We start from the raw sequence: 17,448 nt of genomic DNA on the forward strand, positions 1-17,448 counted from the left end.
TAGCCTTTTTATCTAAGACCTTTTTTTTTTTTTTTTTTTTTTTGCGGGGGTGGTGGTGGTGTCGAGACAGGGTTTCTCTGTGTAACTTTGGAGCCTGTCCTGGAACTCACAGAGATCTGCCTGCCTCTATCTCCCGAGTGCTGGGATTAAAGGCGTGCACCACCACCTCCCCACTCAGCTTCTTTTCACCTGCTAATTCAGCCTGTTCCTTGATGTCAATCTCTGCGCCACCTACTCCATGAAGTCTTCCTCAAGATGTCCTGTTTCTGCTTTCCTCAGCAGCTTATCTCAATAATCATATTTTATCACTTTCTGCTTCTATTGTCTGAAGATCAAACTATTCACCATTGAAGGTACCACCACCATTCTGCCTATTGCTACCCCTGGTACATAGCAGGTAAGAAATACTTAATACATTTGAAAGATTCATTTAGATAAGCTCAAAAGTCCAAGATAACTTTATTAAAAAGCCAATGAATTTTTAAGGACAAGTCAGAGATGGGCATGGAGGCACATACCTGTAATCCCAGCACTTGAAGGTGGAGGAAGAATGACCAGGAATCCATCCTGGGCTATTTGAGACCCAGAAACAACCTGCAAAACACCTATCTGAAAACCTGCCATAACTTATCACTACACTTTTTAAAGGGAAACATTCTTTACACGTGAAAAAGAAAGACACTTGATTTTTTGCATTAAAAATTTTTATTTCATTTAAAAGATCCAATGTATGAAGCCAAATTAACCCCAAATTTACAGCTACATTTAGAGATCTCCTGAACTAAATGGCACTGTTCAAGGTCACCTATCATCACTATTTCCCCAAAGTTGTTTTTGAGCAAAAGCTGGTATTACTGTAATACACGTATTTCAGATATCACCTTTCACACAGAGGTTAAAGGCTGACAGGCTTTTCCCTTCTGGGTGAGGATAAAACACCACAGAACCAGGTCTAGTGCTTTTCCCACACCAGGTGCATGTAACTATAAAGTAACTTAGGGTCCTTTGCTTTGCTCATATATGTGTATTTATTCCAAATACTGTTGTTGGCCAACACTTTCTGGACAGTACTTCAGAATTTCCCTCTTCCGGTGCACACCAAAGGAAGTGGGTTGCTCAAGTCAGGGACAAACTACCACAAAGCAAAGGAACTGCTTTCCTAGTTGGCCGGCAATAGCACCAACCACCTCCCAAATGTTTTCAGTTATGGCATCATTTCCATAAAGTGAGGCAGGATCTACAGTCTCTACATACACAAGAGGATAAATTAAAAGAAGGGTTTGTTACTTTATAGCTACACCTTGGATTTCATTAGATGTGGAGACAATGTGTCTAATGAGTCCTTCTGGAAATCACTGCAGCAAAGGAGTCAACAGCCTGTGAAAGAGAAGACGTGGCAGAGGTGGAAGATTCATTCTTCCCACTCTCTCCTGGAGGACAGAGCTGGGCCCAGGACAGAAGTTACCCGGAGGGAGGCTTCAACTCGGTTAAGGAGCCCTCCTAAAGAGCTGCTCAACAATGAATGCACTGCTTGTGAGGTAGAGTCACTGCAAGTGTTCAAGGTGGAAAGACAACCTTGGAGAAGGGACGCCTGCATTGGTTAAGAGGTTAGACTGGATGAACCTCAGGTCTCTTTCAATTCTGAGATTCTAGAAAATTCCCTCAGGGAATTCAGAAGAGAATTCCTAAAAGGAAAGAGAAAGCACACATATGGTATACTTTTAGAATCCTCTTGAGTTCTCTTTTTTTAAAAGGTACAATAGAAAATGTAGTCTACGGTCTTTAAAATGCATATTTACCCTTCTACCACTATTAGTTAGGAAGGGTTCATTACAACTTCTTTATATTATAAAGAAAAGATGGAGATTATATTTATAATTTTGTAAATATTTTAGAAAAAAATGCTTAAAATCTAGTAGTCAATGCCCTAGAAACTTTATAGATTTTTAAGTAATATGCACAGATACAAATACATTGTTCATTAAATACAACTCACATCTGTTTTATTATACTCTAAAATATACAGGAATCTTGATGTACTCAAAGAGTGCAAGTGAGTACAGTACTCAAGCAGTCACTATTTCTATGTACATGCTCATTAATTCTTCAAAACCACAAAATTATCAAAGAGGTCAAAATACTGTTCTGTGTCTTCACACTTCATATTCAGAAAAACCAGCTGATAATTTACAATGTCATAAAGTTCCAGTTTCACAATACAAAAAGGATAAGGTGAATTGGTGTCATTTCGTTGCAATGTATGGAACTTTATCCAGCTCTATTAAGATCCCCCCCCATGTGAAATCATTTTTACTGGGAAAGTAATAGTTACAATAAAAGCAGAACCACAGAGAAGTGTTGTTTAAAAGCCTAATGTCAGCCCCTTCCCTATTACCTGAAAGGCAGTCTCCAATTTGGCAGGCAATCTCTCTCTGACAGTACAAACTGCAAACATGCTACTCTAGATCTGACTTGAACCTAAAGCCTGAAGAATTTTAAATTCTGCCCAATATAGAAATGCCTTCCAAGTGACCTGATTCTGTTTATATCATGAATCATCATCTACACCAAACTTCAACACTTCTGAAAATGAAGCCCAATGCTTTGAGGTTGATTTTTATAAAGAAAACACCTGAATCTGGGCATGGTGGTGCACACCTTTAGTCCCAGCAATCAGGAGGCAGATGCAGGTGGATCCCTGTGTGTTTGAGGCCAGCCTGATCTACACAGTGAATCCAGGACAGCCGGAGCTGCACAGAGAAACCCTGTCTCAAAAAAAAGAAAGAAAGAGAAAACATATGAACATATGAAAGCCTTCATACTGCATTAAACCATGAGAGAAAGCAGATGTCTTTTTTCTTTTATATAAAAAATTTAAAATTCTAGTTTTTATACAATTTTAAACCAGCTTTAGATGATCTCTTATAACAAGAGCTTAATTTTTTAAAAAATTTGATTCTTGCTTTGCAAAGCTCAAACATTAATAAATGACACCAGAAGTCCTCCAACCCAAAGGTGGAGGTGTGTCACCCAAGCAGAGGCTCAAACAGTCCCACTCCCCAGGTCCACTGAGCTACAATAGGTGATATAATCTGATTTTAATTTCATCAAAAACATTTCCACTATGGAATTCCTTAAACAAAATAGTTCAATCTAAAACCAAACCACTCAACAGTGGGCGGTAGCCTTGACCTATCTACAACTCTGTCACAAGTACTTGCACTCACACTGCACCTAGTCAGCTGGGTTTGAATTCTATAAAAACCTGAATCTTAAAGTTTTTATGAAAAAAAAAAAAAAAAAAAAACCCACAAAAAACCCAAACAAACCATAAAAAGACACTTGCTTTCTTTCATGGATTAATACAGCACTGGAAGGCTTTCCAGTGTTTTCTTTACAAAAATCAACACCAAACCAAATCTTAGCTTCATTTTCAGAAGTATTGAAGTTCGCTTTAGATGATGTCTCATTTCACCTACTTCTGTTTCCACAAAATGGCGTTCCAATAAAAAAATCTGTACGCTATTTGGTCCTTTGGCAATTTGGTGTGTACATAATGCCTACTATACCAAACTTTTATTGCATTTAAATTTAGCTGTAATTTTCTGGGTACAATTTAACCTAGTGTCCTTATCTCTTCCTTTAGAGCAGTGTTGCCTGCATAAGCAGGTCAGGGAGCAGTGTCCCAGTTTCTGGCCCCGCAAAGCCAATTAAACAATCCCACAAAGCAATCGACATCAATGTGTTTTCCACTGGTCAAGTCATTATTAAGATTCTAGAAGTTCCTTTTGCAAAACTTGCCTTTAAGATTCTTCTTCCTAATGTCATCACATTTCTTCTATTCGTTCACTGCGTGATCTTTCTTCAGAATGAATTTGTATATGCGTAAGAAAAGTGCTTTTTTTCCTGAAAAAGCCTGGTTTGAAGTTTCAGTGTCAGAACTTCCTTAGACCTTTAGCTCAGCCTTTCAGTAGGTCTCAGAGTCAGAGTCGTTGAGCTCATCCACATCAGTGTACAAGTACTCTTGTTCCCCACCAATGTTGTTGAAACTGCAATAGGAGCTAGGTTCATTTCTCATGATAGGCAAGGCTTCAAAGCTAACTGTTTTTGAGGTGTTGGTATAACGGTTAATGGCATTGAATGTCAGGGATGACAATGGGCTACTTGAGGAGACAGGCATCATGGTGGCCAAAATGAGAGCCAGGCAGTCAGCCACATCCTTATTGGGAGCACAGGCCAAAGCTGGAGTATAGCCTAGGAGTCAATAAAATTTAAAAATTAGTACCCTAAGACCCATGAGGCATGAGGTAGTAAGTCTAAAGGTCTTAAACTTTACACATAGATTCTTATAACAAATTCTTACAGCAAATTGATTGATAACTTTCTAGTAAGCTGAAAGAGACATGATCATAAAAATGTGGGGTGAAAGGAGAACGTTCATACTAAATAATAAAAGAAACTAGGGCCTTGCGATACACTTTCCCCAACATCTCACCCAACCCATCACACATCCAACCCAACTCAGAAAATACCGGGCATTCTTAGAATACGGAGAAGAAAAAACCCCAACAAACCCATAGATTAGCCAATCTCCCTTTAAAACAGTGAGCCAAAGCTTAGTGTCAGTTCATACCTGTGTAATTTAACTTTTATATGCTGAGAATCTAAATGTATATGAATTAAGCATTAAAGAGATGCTCATTAACTACATACCAAATGAATTATAGTCGTCAATTTAACATTTCCTAATGTGTTTGCCAGTCAGTCTCAGTTGAAGACTACAGCAGGTAAACTGGGTGTTGGGAAGATGGCTCAGTAGATAAAGTACCCTGTAAGCATGAAGACCTAAGTTCAAACCCAGAATCCATGTAAGTAAACCAGGCACAGTGGTAGGTACTTACAGATTCCTGGGGTCTACTGGGTAGACACATCCATGCAAGAAAATGATAAACTAAACAGGCAAATGTTAAAAGCCAGGAATCTAAGACAAGTATTTCCTTTTTATCTTAGCTGACAACCTTCAGACATCAAGTGCCCCAACACCAAGCATCAATGGGCAAACAATGGAGGAAGCATGTGGTACCTTGGTTGGCAAAGAACTAGCCTTGTGGATGAAGTGGGAGAAGATGGTGAAAGTAACACTGTGTGATAGCAAGTTTCAATTATTCCATATGACGTTTTGTTTTTACTTGTTTTAACCATATGGGGCCAAAAAGTGCTAACGCCACAGATGTCTTATAGTTTTAGCCTATAGCTTCATTTATTGTTGCAATGTTTTTCATATTACGCTTATTTCAGCATCCACATATATATATGAAAAGACTATTTGTTTTTAAAATAGCTTTATCACAAACCAAGCACTGATACAGTAACCAGCCAGAACAAGAAAGAACAAAGAAAGAGAACATACCAGACACCACAAGTGCTACATGTCTTTTCCTCCTCCACAGTGTAACTCTATTCTGACCTTTTCCTTCTGTGGTAACTATTTCCTTGTTACTAGTACTTAGTGTTTTGAACCTAATATAAATAGAAGCATATAGTATACATATTTTTAAATATGACTTCTTTTGCTTAATTACGTATGAGACCTAATTTTGTTACAGGCAACTATAGTCAGGTAATTTTTGCTGCTGTATTGTATTTCATTATAGGATCATACCACAATATATACATTTAACTACTGAGCATTTGGCTGTTCCCTCTTCTTCCATATATTTTCATTATCATTATTATGAAGGTATTATTAGCCTTCATGTAAAATTGCCATTTTGCTAAAGGTCAAAGAGAGCAACTAGCTGACTACCCCAAAGAACTGGCAAGAGTGGCTGAAGGATGAGCATGTTTTAATTAAACTACTTCCTCAAAGTGCCCGAGCAACAGCTTTATTCTCACATATCTTTTAAGGCTCTTCTGAAACTGTGAAGGTGCCAGCTCCTATTCACCCTGATGCTGTTAAGCAGAGCCAAACCATTGGATAGGACACGATGACCTGAATGAGTGGGAACACATCTCTCATCAGTTTTTGTAGGCTTCTGAAAACAGAAGCCTCTCTCCTCTTCTACATGAGCTGGTGTGGTTACACGAGAAACTCCTTGAGGACAGTCCGTGAATATGTAACATGTTCTTCTTCCTCTTCCTCCTCCTCCTCCTCCTCCTCCTCCTCCTCCTCCTCCTCCTCCTCCTCCTCCTCCTCCTCCTCCTCCTTATTCAGAAAATCCACCTCAATACCACTAGCCCCATTCTTGGGAGCGAAAAAAGGCACAGAATGTACTGGCCCCTTCATCTTGTCTTTATTTAGTCTTCAGAACATAATTAATCATCAACCTGTTGTTACTATCACTACACACAATCATAAAATGAGATTGACATTTTAGCTTGTGAATTAAAGCCACATTACTATGAAACATGTCAAAGGCATTAGAGGATAACTAGGTCACCAGTGGGGAACCTTTACCAACAGGATATTATCCTTTCCTTTTCTTTCTTTCTGAGACAGGGTTTCTCTATATGTCCTGGCTGGCCTCGAACTCAGAGACTCATCTGCCCCTGCCTCCTGAGTGCTGGGAATAAAGTGGTGCCACACACTGGCCCACTTCATTTTCATTTCTTAAAAAGACAACATGAATTCCTGTAAACAGTCAACAAAGAAGTACATATTGGCAGCTATCATAATGTGCAAAATGTGGCATTCATTTTAATCTATACAAGTAGCTGTATTCCTAGAAATACCTAGATTTTGCTTCTGTGTTTCAGATCCATACCTTTAACAGCCCAGTTTCATTCAGCTTTCCATTTGTGTCCAAATAAACTTAATACAGGATATTCTTGGCTCAATGCTATTTAAAGTGTCATCCACACAAGCTTTTCAAGTCACAGTGAATCTGACTTCATCTACAAAACCTCATCACTCCTTTATCAGATCCCAAAGAACCTATGATCATACACGCTAGGAAACATCCATGTTATTGTTCATTCTGAGTACTTCATCTCAATGCTGGTGGCCATCTATGCCTCTACGTCTTATTTCCCCATTCTAGTCTTGCTGCTCCCCTGTCAGACTAGCTGCATCTTTCTAATGTTAGACTCCTAACAACCTGATCTAATGCTTGACTCACCTCAAGTTCTCTCAATAGGTTTATTGCTCTTTCAGCTTAGAAGGCTCTCTCCCTAACTAACACAGAGACCTGCAACTGGACAGTGTGCAGAGTAACAGGTATTAGAGCACTTACTACTAAATGGGATGTCTGTATCAAACCTCTCCCCTCAAAGGCTCAAGGATCTCTTTGGAAGAGGAGCAGGGAGAGGTTTTAAGAGTCAGAGGAGGCCAGTCTGGTCTACAGAGGGAGTTCCAGGACAGCCAGAGCTGTTACACAGAGAAACCCTCTTGTGAAATGTGCCCCACTCTACCCCTAGCAAAAAAAAAAAGTCATAGAAGTTGGATGACTTCATGGAACATGTTTTCCAGACACACCAAGACTGATGCACATTATGAATTTAGAGACTGTGGGAGCATGCACAAAGCCTATACATTTCAAGCCAAATGGGGTCCCAGCACTGAGAGGGTAAAGTAGACAGAGTTCCCACCTCTAACCAAGAAGATATCTGCAATTTATAACCACTGGCAAAGGAAAAATTAATTTTCTCCACTAGTCTCCTAAGTATACTAACCATACTTCAGTTGGCCAACAAAACTATTATTTTCATATTTTTAAATATTTTTAATATTTTGTATTTTTGTAGACTTTTCTCATTTGCTTTGGACTTTTTTTTTTCTTATTGGTCTTCTCTTATTTATTTTGATTTCCATTTTTTGTGGTTTGTGTGTGTTTGTGTTTTCTGTTTAATTTTAAGGAGAGGGAGAGAGAAAGAAAGAGAGAACATAAAATTGGGTGAGTAGAGAAGTAGAGAGGATCTGAGAAGAACTGGAAGGAGACAACATGATCAAAATATATTATATGAAAAAAATTATCAATTAAAAAAAAAAGCCAGTGGCGGTGGTGAACACCCTTAATCCCAGCATTTGGGAGGCAGAACCAGGCTGATCTCTGTGAGTTCAAGGCCTGCTTGGTCTACAGAGTGAGATCCAGGACAGGCACCAAAGGTACAGAAAAACTGTCTTGACAAACAAACAAACAAACAAACGTACATTCCCTCCCCACTTGCTGCTGTTTTGGAATGTCTTTTATCTGATCTTGTAAGGAAGGGTCAACATTCTTTAATGTTCCTTTATAGAGAGTAGATTATGTCATACTTATTCCACACAGAAGCCTCAGGCTTAACAGTTTGATATAATAAAACATGTAACAAACATCTACTGAACTCACAAACTCTTCTGACACTTAGAAAACATCAGTGAACAAAGATGACAGATTCTCTGCTTTTATGGTGTGCATATTCATTCTAATGGAGGAGACACACATTGGCATGAAAAAATACATGATATTCAGTAAGTTAGACTATAATAAGATTTATTGAGAATAAAAGATGAATAGACTAATAGGGACAAAGAATGCCGTAATACAATTAGTTAGGGAGGTAAAGCTTCAAGGAGAAGATGAAATCTGAGCTATGATTTGAAACAGGTGAAGGATTTAGTCAAAGAATATTTGCAGATGAGAGTGTGCCAGGCAGAAGACAGCTAAAACAAAAACTATAATGCACGCATAGACTCTGTGGTAGTTTCGCTGGAGGGGCAAAATGAGGCAGAAAGGTCACAAGAGTGGAGTACTTTGTAGGTCACTGTGAGAACTAGGAATAAACTGACAGGAAAATATATTATCATGTGTTTTAAAACTATCTGTGAGGGTAGTAAGCAGAGAGAAAGATGGACAAATGTGGATTACTTTAAAAGTAATCAATAGCATTTGCTGATGGAGTGTATAGTGGGCATGAGAGAGGAACTGAGGACAATTCACAGTCCTGCCTTGAGCTATAAAGAAAGCACCTGTCTTCAACTGAAATCAGAGTTGGAAGGGTAAGGAAAAGGGTTGTTAGTTCTGTTTATTAGACATCTATATGGTATTATTAGTTAAGCAGACATATGAATGCAGACACTGGGAAGGCTGGCAATATATATTTAGGAAGTCTCAGCAAATAATTTTTAGAATCAAGGGTTAGAGTAGTCACCTAGAGGGTAAATGTAGGCAGAGAAAAAAAGAAAAAAGGATTTAGACTTCAGAACTCTACATTATGTGGACCCCCTAAAAGCCAAGTAAAGGAAGTTTAACCAAGAAAAAAGGAGTAATCACATACTAAAAGCTGACCTGCCAAGTGAAACAAGAACTGACTTAATATCGTGGAGAACCAAGAACCTTGATGAGAAGAGTTCTACAGTGTGGTGGTGACAAAGGCCTGCCTATACGAAGTCAACCCTGGAGTAAATAAAACACAGTGGCAGCTGGCAGCAGCTGTGAGATCAGTGACTGCTAAGGTGGCAGACTAATGAATGTCTTTATGTTGATGGGTGAGGCTGAGGGTGCAGCTCAGTAGAGCCCTTGCAGAGTATGCACAAGGCCTTGGATTTGATTCCAACACCACAAACACATGAAGTGATATGCTGATAAAGAGTAATTGCTAAAGTGAGGGTCTCTAATAAGAAAGAGGTAACAGAATCTCATTTAAGAGTAGAAGGACTAGCTTTGCCTAAAATTATGACATTTTAGTAGGGCCTTGGTAAATATTTGTTGGACGAATCTTTGGCTACCAAAACAAATAATAGTGGTGACCAAATAGTAAACATCACATTTGGTTTAATAGAAGGTATGCAAATTCAGATGCTCACCTACCAGATGGACTTTTTTCTTGTTCCTTTTGCTCTTATTTCTCTACTACAAAGAACTCAATATTAATTTCAGTGTTCTTCTTTGCCCAATAAAAAAGTACAGAACTTTATTTTACTTCAAAGATGCTCCATCAAGAAAAACTACCAAGAAGTTGGCCAAAGGAAGGACACATGGAGCTTACTTACCATTTTCATCCACGGCAAGTACACTTGCTCCTTTCCCCAGAAGCTCTTGAACAACCATTGTTAGCCCATTTCGGGCAGCAACATGCAGAGGCCTGTAGGGAAAAATTGTACATATATGTGCAGTGCATGCACAGACACACACCTGCCTGCACAGAGCATTTGGTCAAGTTGTGAAGACCTATAGTAAGAACCGAAGACACCCAGTTCTCAATCAATGAAGATGGGAAGGACAGTAGCACCTCCATAAGAAGCTCAGCCTTAGACATCAGTAGTAGTTTCCCGACCTCATCGAATCCTTTGTACTTTCCAAGGCTCCATATTTAAAAAGAGTTAACCAAAAGAATTACATGCTTTTTTTAATTTCTTGAACTTTTGAGGTTTTAATATAATTACATCATTTCCCCTTCCCTTTCCTGTCTCTAAACCCTCACATATACTCTTTTTCATATCATTGCCTCTTTATTTATTTATTTATTTTTATTCCATATATATATATGTATATATATATATATATATATATATATATATATATATACATGTATATTCCTAAATATAACCTGTTCAGTTTGTATAATGCCACTTGTATATATTGTATGTATGTTTTCTGGGCTGACTACTGGTATTAGGGTGGCATGCTCTTCCTTGAGAAGACCATTCTCTGCTCTCAGCATTCCTTAGGTACCAGTAGTTCTTTGTGAGGGGTTGAGACCTCCTGGGTTTTCCCTGGTCCACTCTGGCATGGCTAATGTTGTTGTCCTTATTCGGGTCATGTTTAGGCAGTCATGTTGGCAAGACTTTATGGCTTGTAGCTTCTGACCTTACTAGAAGACACAATCTCACAAAAAATTCCCTGACCCTCTGGCTCTTACCATCTTTTGATCCCTTCTTCCACAATGTTGTATGTAGATGTCCACTGGGACTGGGGGAACTACAGTCTTAACTTGCTAAGAAATGAAGTTAATAAATACATAATAAAAGCTATAAACTACAATACCACAAATTCTAATAATCTTTAAAAGATGTTTATTGGCCTCATGACTAATATTTGGACTGTTGAGGGATTGTCTGAACCTAGAATGTGAACTACTTCAAGCTTTTTTTCTCTTTTAAAACCAATGGAAACTGGAAGACAAAGATGGCAGGCATGGGCCTAAGATCTCTGTCAGTCAAACTCAAGACTTACTGCTTATACTAAGAGACTGATTCTTTCTGAAACCTCTTTAAGCTATATGCACACACAGAGCTTCTTACCCCATTTACTGCTGGTATGAAATGGCACTTTTTAGTTAATTTTGATATCACACAGAATAGCATTGCCTTCTTTTAGAAAATTATATGAATAAGTAAACTGAGAAAAAAATTCATCAACATTGTAATAAAGTTTCAGTTCAAACTATATTAAGGTAATATATTTCTTAGTTATATGATTTCAGAAATGAGTTATTATTTAAACATTTTGTAACTGATATACTACTGGTCACATTCCCTCCCTTCCCCGCAACTGAGGCCCAAAGCCAGGCAGGGCCTTGTGCTTGCTAGGCAAGGGCTCCACCACTGAGCTAAATACCCAACCCTACTGGTCATATTTTTAAAAGTGCATTTATCCTTTTTTAGAATTATATAGATCACTAAGTTTACCCAGATACTCAAAGTACTTACGTTTGCAAGGCTGCATTGGTTGCATTGATGAGGTTTCTATCTGTTATCTTTTCCAGTATTAACAAGGCACTAGTTTCATGACCCTAAAATTGTGGCAAATAGCTCTTAAAAACTGCACACTATTAAGAATAAACATATAAACTCAATCATCTCTACCATATGTACAATATTACACACATATCACAATTTTTCTAAGCTAATGTCTTTAGTATTTATTCAAAGGTATCAGAAATAGGAATAAGAAGACAGGTCAATAACAGTTAAGTGTTAAGCTTGTATTTCAAAACCTAGTAAGCCAACACCCCCCCACCCCACCTCCACCCAAGAAACTTGGGGTTAGTAATCATTAGGTTTGTTTCTAACTTCTGTTCATTTTACTGAGCTGGAAAGACTTAATATCACTCAATAGTAACCATGAAACTATATTCTTAAACTATGTACATACCTTGCCGCAAGCCAAGTGAAGGGCGGTGTTTTTACTCTTATCTTGTAAAGTCAGATCTGCACTAGCACTGCTAACCAGCATCTCTGGGAAGAAAAAGTGCATCAATTCTTATGTTTATGAACATGCTTACAGACTACCAATAAATCACTAGAGAAATGAAGACATACAGCAAAAAAGTACCCCTTTTGCAAATACTTAATTGCAAGAAAAACACTATAACACATACATTATATTATCATAGAATATGGAACCTTTATATTCTTATGCAAATCAGATTGTAGCAACAATAATTAACATTTTGGAGTGTTAATAAATGTCAAAGTTTTAGATATCCTGGATTTATAGGTTATAGTTAACCCTCACATCAATCTTCTAAAGCAGATGCTGTCATTTCTCTCATTTTACAAGTGAACAGAGGCAGGAGGTCACTTAAGATCTAGGACTCACACTCGTGCAATCTCATTCCACAGCCAGTGTTGTTAAACCATGAGGTTGAACTACCTTGTTAAAGAAAACTTTTCAGTCAGTAAGGGCAATGCTCCAAAATGAAAATGTGGAATGGTGAGATAATTCATGGAAGTCAGAAGGGTTGGGAATCTAAGTTACACACAAAGAACAGAATTCTTAAACAGCTTACAAAACCAAAAATCAACATGGGTTGTGCTTTTACTACCTAGCCCAGAGTAGCCTTACGTTTGCAATCTTCTGACAGGCTCTTGGGTAGCTGAGTTTATAGGTGCACACTAAGCCAGGTTCTAAACCATTTTTCTTTTCTTTATGGAGACACTATGTAGCCAAGGCTGACCTCACAATCTAGGCAGCTCTACTGCCTCAGGTTCTCTAAACAGTTTCTTTACCAACTGTATTAGTTTGTCCATTTTCTGCAGCCATCATGAGGGGTGTTTTTCCAGTAGAGTCCACGGAATTGACTTGAGCATTATGACTGAGCAGCAGCTGTAAACACTCTACGTGGTCTGTGAAGGCAGCGGCATGGAGAGGAGTCCTGGGGCAGTGAAATATAGAACAAAAGCTGAATGGCACATATGCTGGAAAAATTATTCTTTAATTCAGAACAAAAAATTTTCAAGGGTTTACATATTGGGTTATAAAAGTATTGCTAAGATACAAATAGGCTCAACAGAACTCACAAATTTCTACTTTATATATGTATAGTTTACACAATCTATCTTAAACTACAACTTGTCTAAACTAAGGATGAACTATATAATACTGTTAAAATAACACTGTATTGTTAAAGAAAAAATAGTTTACTTCCAAACACTACTTATTACAATTGTTGGACTCTTTTTTTCAGTCTTTAATCCAATTTAGAAAACTATTAACTTTTTAAGCTATTTTCTCTGGGTTTAAAATCATACTCCTTAAATCGGGAGATATTTATATTTTAAAATAAAATGACAAAAAATTTAAATGCCCTAATAATGCAAAGAACTTAAGACTTTATAATAATTTACAACATCTACAAAATGCTGTTTTCAATTAGTTTTGAGTTCTCTATAAGCTCTCAAACAGGTTGTCAATAATTACAGTGCCTTCTCTTATTGAAAGTAATACCGTATGCTACTAACTGGAATCCTACCTTCCCTTTGAATCTGTGGCATTCACAATATTGGCTCCTAAGGTATCAATAAGCATCTCAGCAGCACCTTCATTGTCATTGATCCTGGACAAGATACAAGGTTATCAGTCACAGTAAGAGTGTTTCTTAAAACACCCAAGGAATTTGATTCACTATGACTTTACTTACACAGCACAATGCAATGGACTGAAAGCATTTCCATCTATTTTCTGGAAAACATCCTGTTCTAAAAGCAGTTCCACACATGTCTCATGACCTAGTAGGTGCATAAGAACTAAATATTAAAATCCAAGAGATAGTTGCAACCATCTCAAATACACAGAAGTATCTATAAGGAGAATGTTTAAGACCCTGCTCCATACCACCTTCACTCTTTAGACCATAACCAATGATCTCAATAGCTCTAGAAAATTTCCAGGCATACACAGCTGCCTGCATATACTTATTTTTTCTTTTTACAATTCAAATGGTGTATTTTGTCCTGCAATTTTTCTTTTCAATTAATAAACTATATGTATCTTTCTATAATACATGCATAGAATAATTTCCTAAAACATGGTATTGTGAAAAAGGACAAATATACTGCCTGCTGAGAGAAGTAGGCAGATAGCTTTTTAAAAAGCAACTTTAAAAACACAAGCAAAACAAAAAATCCAACAAAACAATAAATCTCAACCAAAACTTCAGATTTTCTTAGCCTAGGCGTTGGTTCCCAGGAAGCAAATTTAGGTTGTTAGGCTTGGTGGCAAGCACCTTTACTGCTGAACCATTTTGCACATCCCTCAAAAAGTTGCTCTTGTAAAGACTTTTAAACTTCTCAGGTCTTGTTAACAATGCAGACATTAGCAGTAGCTGTAACCCACAAACCCTGAGACCAAGGGTTAGAGACCCACTATCTGTGTTGGGAATGGAGTACTCTATCTGCTATCTCCAGGGAACAGCACTGGGTAGAACCAAGCTGACAATCTCAATATTTCAGAAAGCGCTCGCTCTCTCCCTCTCTCTCTCTCTCTCTCTCTCTCTCTCTCTCTCTCTCTCTCTCTCTCTCTCTCGCTCTCTCGCTCTCTCGCTCTCTCGCTCTCTCCCCCTCCCTCCCCCCCCCCCTTTTGGTTTTTCAAGACAGGGTTTCTCTATGTAGCACTGGTTGTCCTGGAACTAGCTCTGTAGACCAGGCTGGCCTTGAAGTTACAGAGATCCGCCTGCCTCAAGTGGTGGGATTAACGGTGTGTGCCACCACTGCCTAGCTCAGAAAGTTATTTCCTGAGGGTGCTTACAGCATCAAGAAAAATTGATTAGTTTTGAAAGGAATAAATGATAAAAGCAAAATACTCAAAATTATACAAGCAAATGGCTCTATAGATTGAAATTTTGGACTTTAAGCTTACTAAGGTTATAGCCAAGTCTTTTCTAAAATCTGGTCATCATTTCATTTTGAGAGAAACATTTGTTTTGATTTAATTAGAATACTTCTATTTTTCTGAACAAAAATTACTAATCAGAGTAAAACCATTTAATATATTCCACTTTTGTAATGTCAAATTATAAAGCAGGCATCTGGTTAAAAATATGCCAGTAATTTTTTTAGACTGTGTGGTCTCATTGTATGAACTAACATAATTTCTTCCAGTTCAATTCAGAATCACTACAATTTTGCTTGTCTGAAAAAATTAGACACATCTGTTTTGATTTTTTTAAAGGGCAACCAGACATGCTACTTGTGTAAAACTCTGTTTCTTGTACAAAATGTACAAGATAAGAAATGTTATGAGAGTAAATCTCCAAAAGACAAGTAAATGCTCTACCTTAGGAAATACACTTCTGTGTGACATGGCTTTTAATGATGGTCAGATAACATTTATTAAAAAAAAATCAGCCAATAAAAATTTTTGCCTTGGGCAGGTGGTGGTGGCACATGCCTTTAATCTCAGCACTTGGGAAGCAGAGGCAGACAGATCTCTGAGCTTGCAGCTACCAAGGTCTACAGAATGAAGTCCAGGACAGCCAGGGCTACACAGAAAAACCCTGTCTTAAAACCCACCACCCCAAAGAATTTTGCTTTCAAAGTTTATCTTACTAATTTTTACATCAAATTCACATTTGTAATACTTTCTCAGGTTATAAGACTCACAAAATGTTAATTCATATTATAAAAACAAACTGAACTTCAATGGCAATATACAGCAATTCCTTTGACTCAGGGACAACCTTTAGCTACTGTACTATAACCATTCAACATCCATCCAAATGAGTAGAAAGGAAAAGAACATAAAAGCTTATCTCAAACACTTGAAAACTAGTGATTTGTCTTTAGCATGATAAAGGACAGGAGTAAGATACAACTAGAGAGTAGATAGATTATTCCTACTCTTTCCACTAATGTTACATTTTAAGCCCGCCTTATAAATATGATGTTGTCATCAATATCACAATGTATTTTGTGTTGCTTGTTTTTACTTAATACCTAGTAGGCAGGCACTCAGTGCAAGTTTTTATCTGATACTTAACCATTGTAGCAAGCCCAGTGAAGTGCTGTATACCCATGATTGTCTACTATGGCTGGATTTGCATCTATGGATGCTGCTGACTGCAAAAGGGCTCCAAGAACTCCAATGTGTCCACAGGCAGCTGACAAATGTATAGGTGTCCGACCCCTGCTGTCCCTTAGTAAGCACTTAGCACCATGTTGAAGCAATGCATCTACACATTCTTCATGGCCTGTAACTGCCTGCAAAAACAATTTGGGTATATTAAATACATGATGTGGGGCACCAAGGGCCAATGTTAGTAATCCAATTCCGGCTTACCCCTCTATGCAATGCTGTCCTTCCCCACTTATCTTTGGCATCTACGTTTGCTCCTTTGTTTAGTAGTGAGTATACACAGTCCGTGTGTCCATTGAGAACAGACAGCATAAGAGGTGTCCTAAACAATAACAGAATTAGGTTAGTGCTATCACTTACAAAACTCTAAAACAGCAGTGATGGGATGGCTTATTTTCTATATGTGCACTTCAGTGACATAACTTTATTATGTATTTAAAAGAAAAACTATATATATGTTTGTTTTTTTTTTCAGTATACAAACTATGACATATTTACTAAAAAAGGGGTCAAAGTGTTAGAATATCTAGTATTGTAATAACAATCTAAAGGTAAGGTGAGTGGCACATGCCTGTAATCCCAGCACTAAAACTGGTGAAGTAGTGAGATTGTGGAATGGAGGACTGCCTGGGTTATATAGTAAGATATTTAAAAAAAAGTTAATTTAAAAATTATTAAAACTTACTGTCCATTTCCATCTTGAATATCTACAGCATTTTGTGGTTCTGCATTTCCTATTAATAACCGTAAGCATTCCGAATGACCATTTGTTGCTGTAAAGTAAAAACATTTTAAATAATTTTTTCCCCTTGGTATGCATTGGTGTTTGACCTGCACGTCTTTGTGAGGGAGTTGGATCCACTGGATTTGAGTTGCAGACAGTTGTGAGCTGCCATGTGGGTGATGGGAATTGAACCCAGGTCCTCTGGAAGAGCAGCCAGTGCTCTTGACCTCTCGCCAGCCCCCTTAAAATAATTTTAATATACACAATAAAACAAAAATATCAGGGTAAGCACATCTTTTAGAATATAATTTGGGGGCAATTTCACTGAATTCAATAAGCAGAAGGACAACTATGCGTACAAACTAAGTTTGATACTGTATTTGTTATCAAGGGACTCATTCCTGCACATAGCAAGCAGAATGCACATCACCCCCATCCCTTCATCCTCCC

General features: G+C 37.8%; 1 protein-coding gene across 3 annotated transcripts in view; it reads right to left on the reverse strand.

Moving 5' to 3' along the window:
• Nucleotides 1-3,313: 3,313 nt before the first annotated feature.
• Ankrd28 (ankyrin repeat domain 28) overlaps nt 3,314-17,448 on the reverse strand; it is a 153,333-nt gene continuing 139,198 nt past the window's right edge. For all 3 annotated transcript variants that reach the window (XM_036176708.1, XM_036176710.1, XM_036176707.1), the window contains 10 exons: nt 16,960-17,047; nt 16,479-16,596; nt 16,180-16,399; nt 13,843-13,930; nt 13,675-13,758; nt 12,932-13,077; nt 12,075-12,157; nt 11,630-11,712; nt 9,971-10,062; nt 3,314-4,254 (listed from right to left, as the gene is read on the reverse strand). In XM_036176708.1, coding sequence (XP_036032601.1) covers nt 3,968-4,254; nt 9,971-10,062; nt 11,630-11,712; nt 12,075-12,157; nt 12,932-13,077; nt 13,675-13,758; nt 13,843-13,930; nt 16,180-16,399; nt 16,479-16,596; nt 16,960-17,047 — 1,289 coding nt within the window. In that variant the 3' untranslated portion in view covers nt 3,314-3,967. The remainder of the gene's footprint in view (nt 4,255-9,970; nt 10,063-11,629; nt 11,713-12,074; nt 12,158-12,931; nt 13,078-13,674; nt 13,759-13,842; nt 13,931-16,179; nt 16,400-16,478; nt 16,597-16,959; nt 17,048-17,448) is intronic.

Source organism: Onychomys torridus, unplaced genomic scaffold (genome assembly GCF_903995425.1).
Source record: "Onychomys torridus unplaced genomic scaffold, mOncTor1.1, whole genome shotgun sequence".
In the NCBI taxonomy this organism is placed as follows: Eukaryota; Metazoa; Chordata; class Mammalia; order Rodentia; family Cricetidae; genus Onychomys; species Onychomys torridus.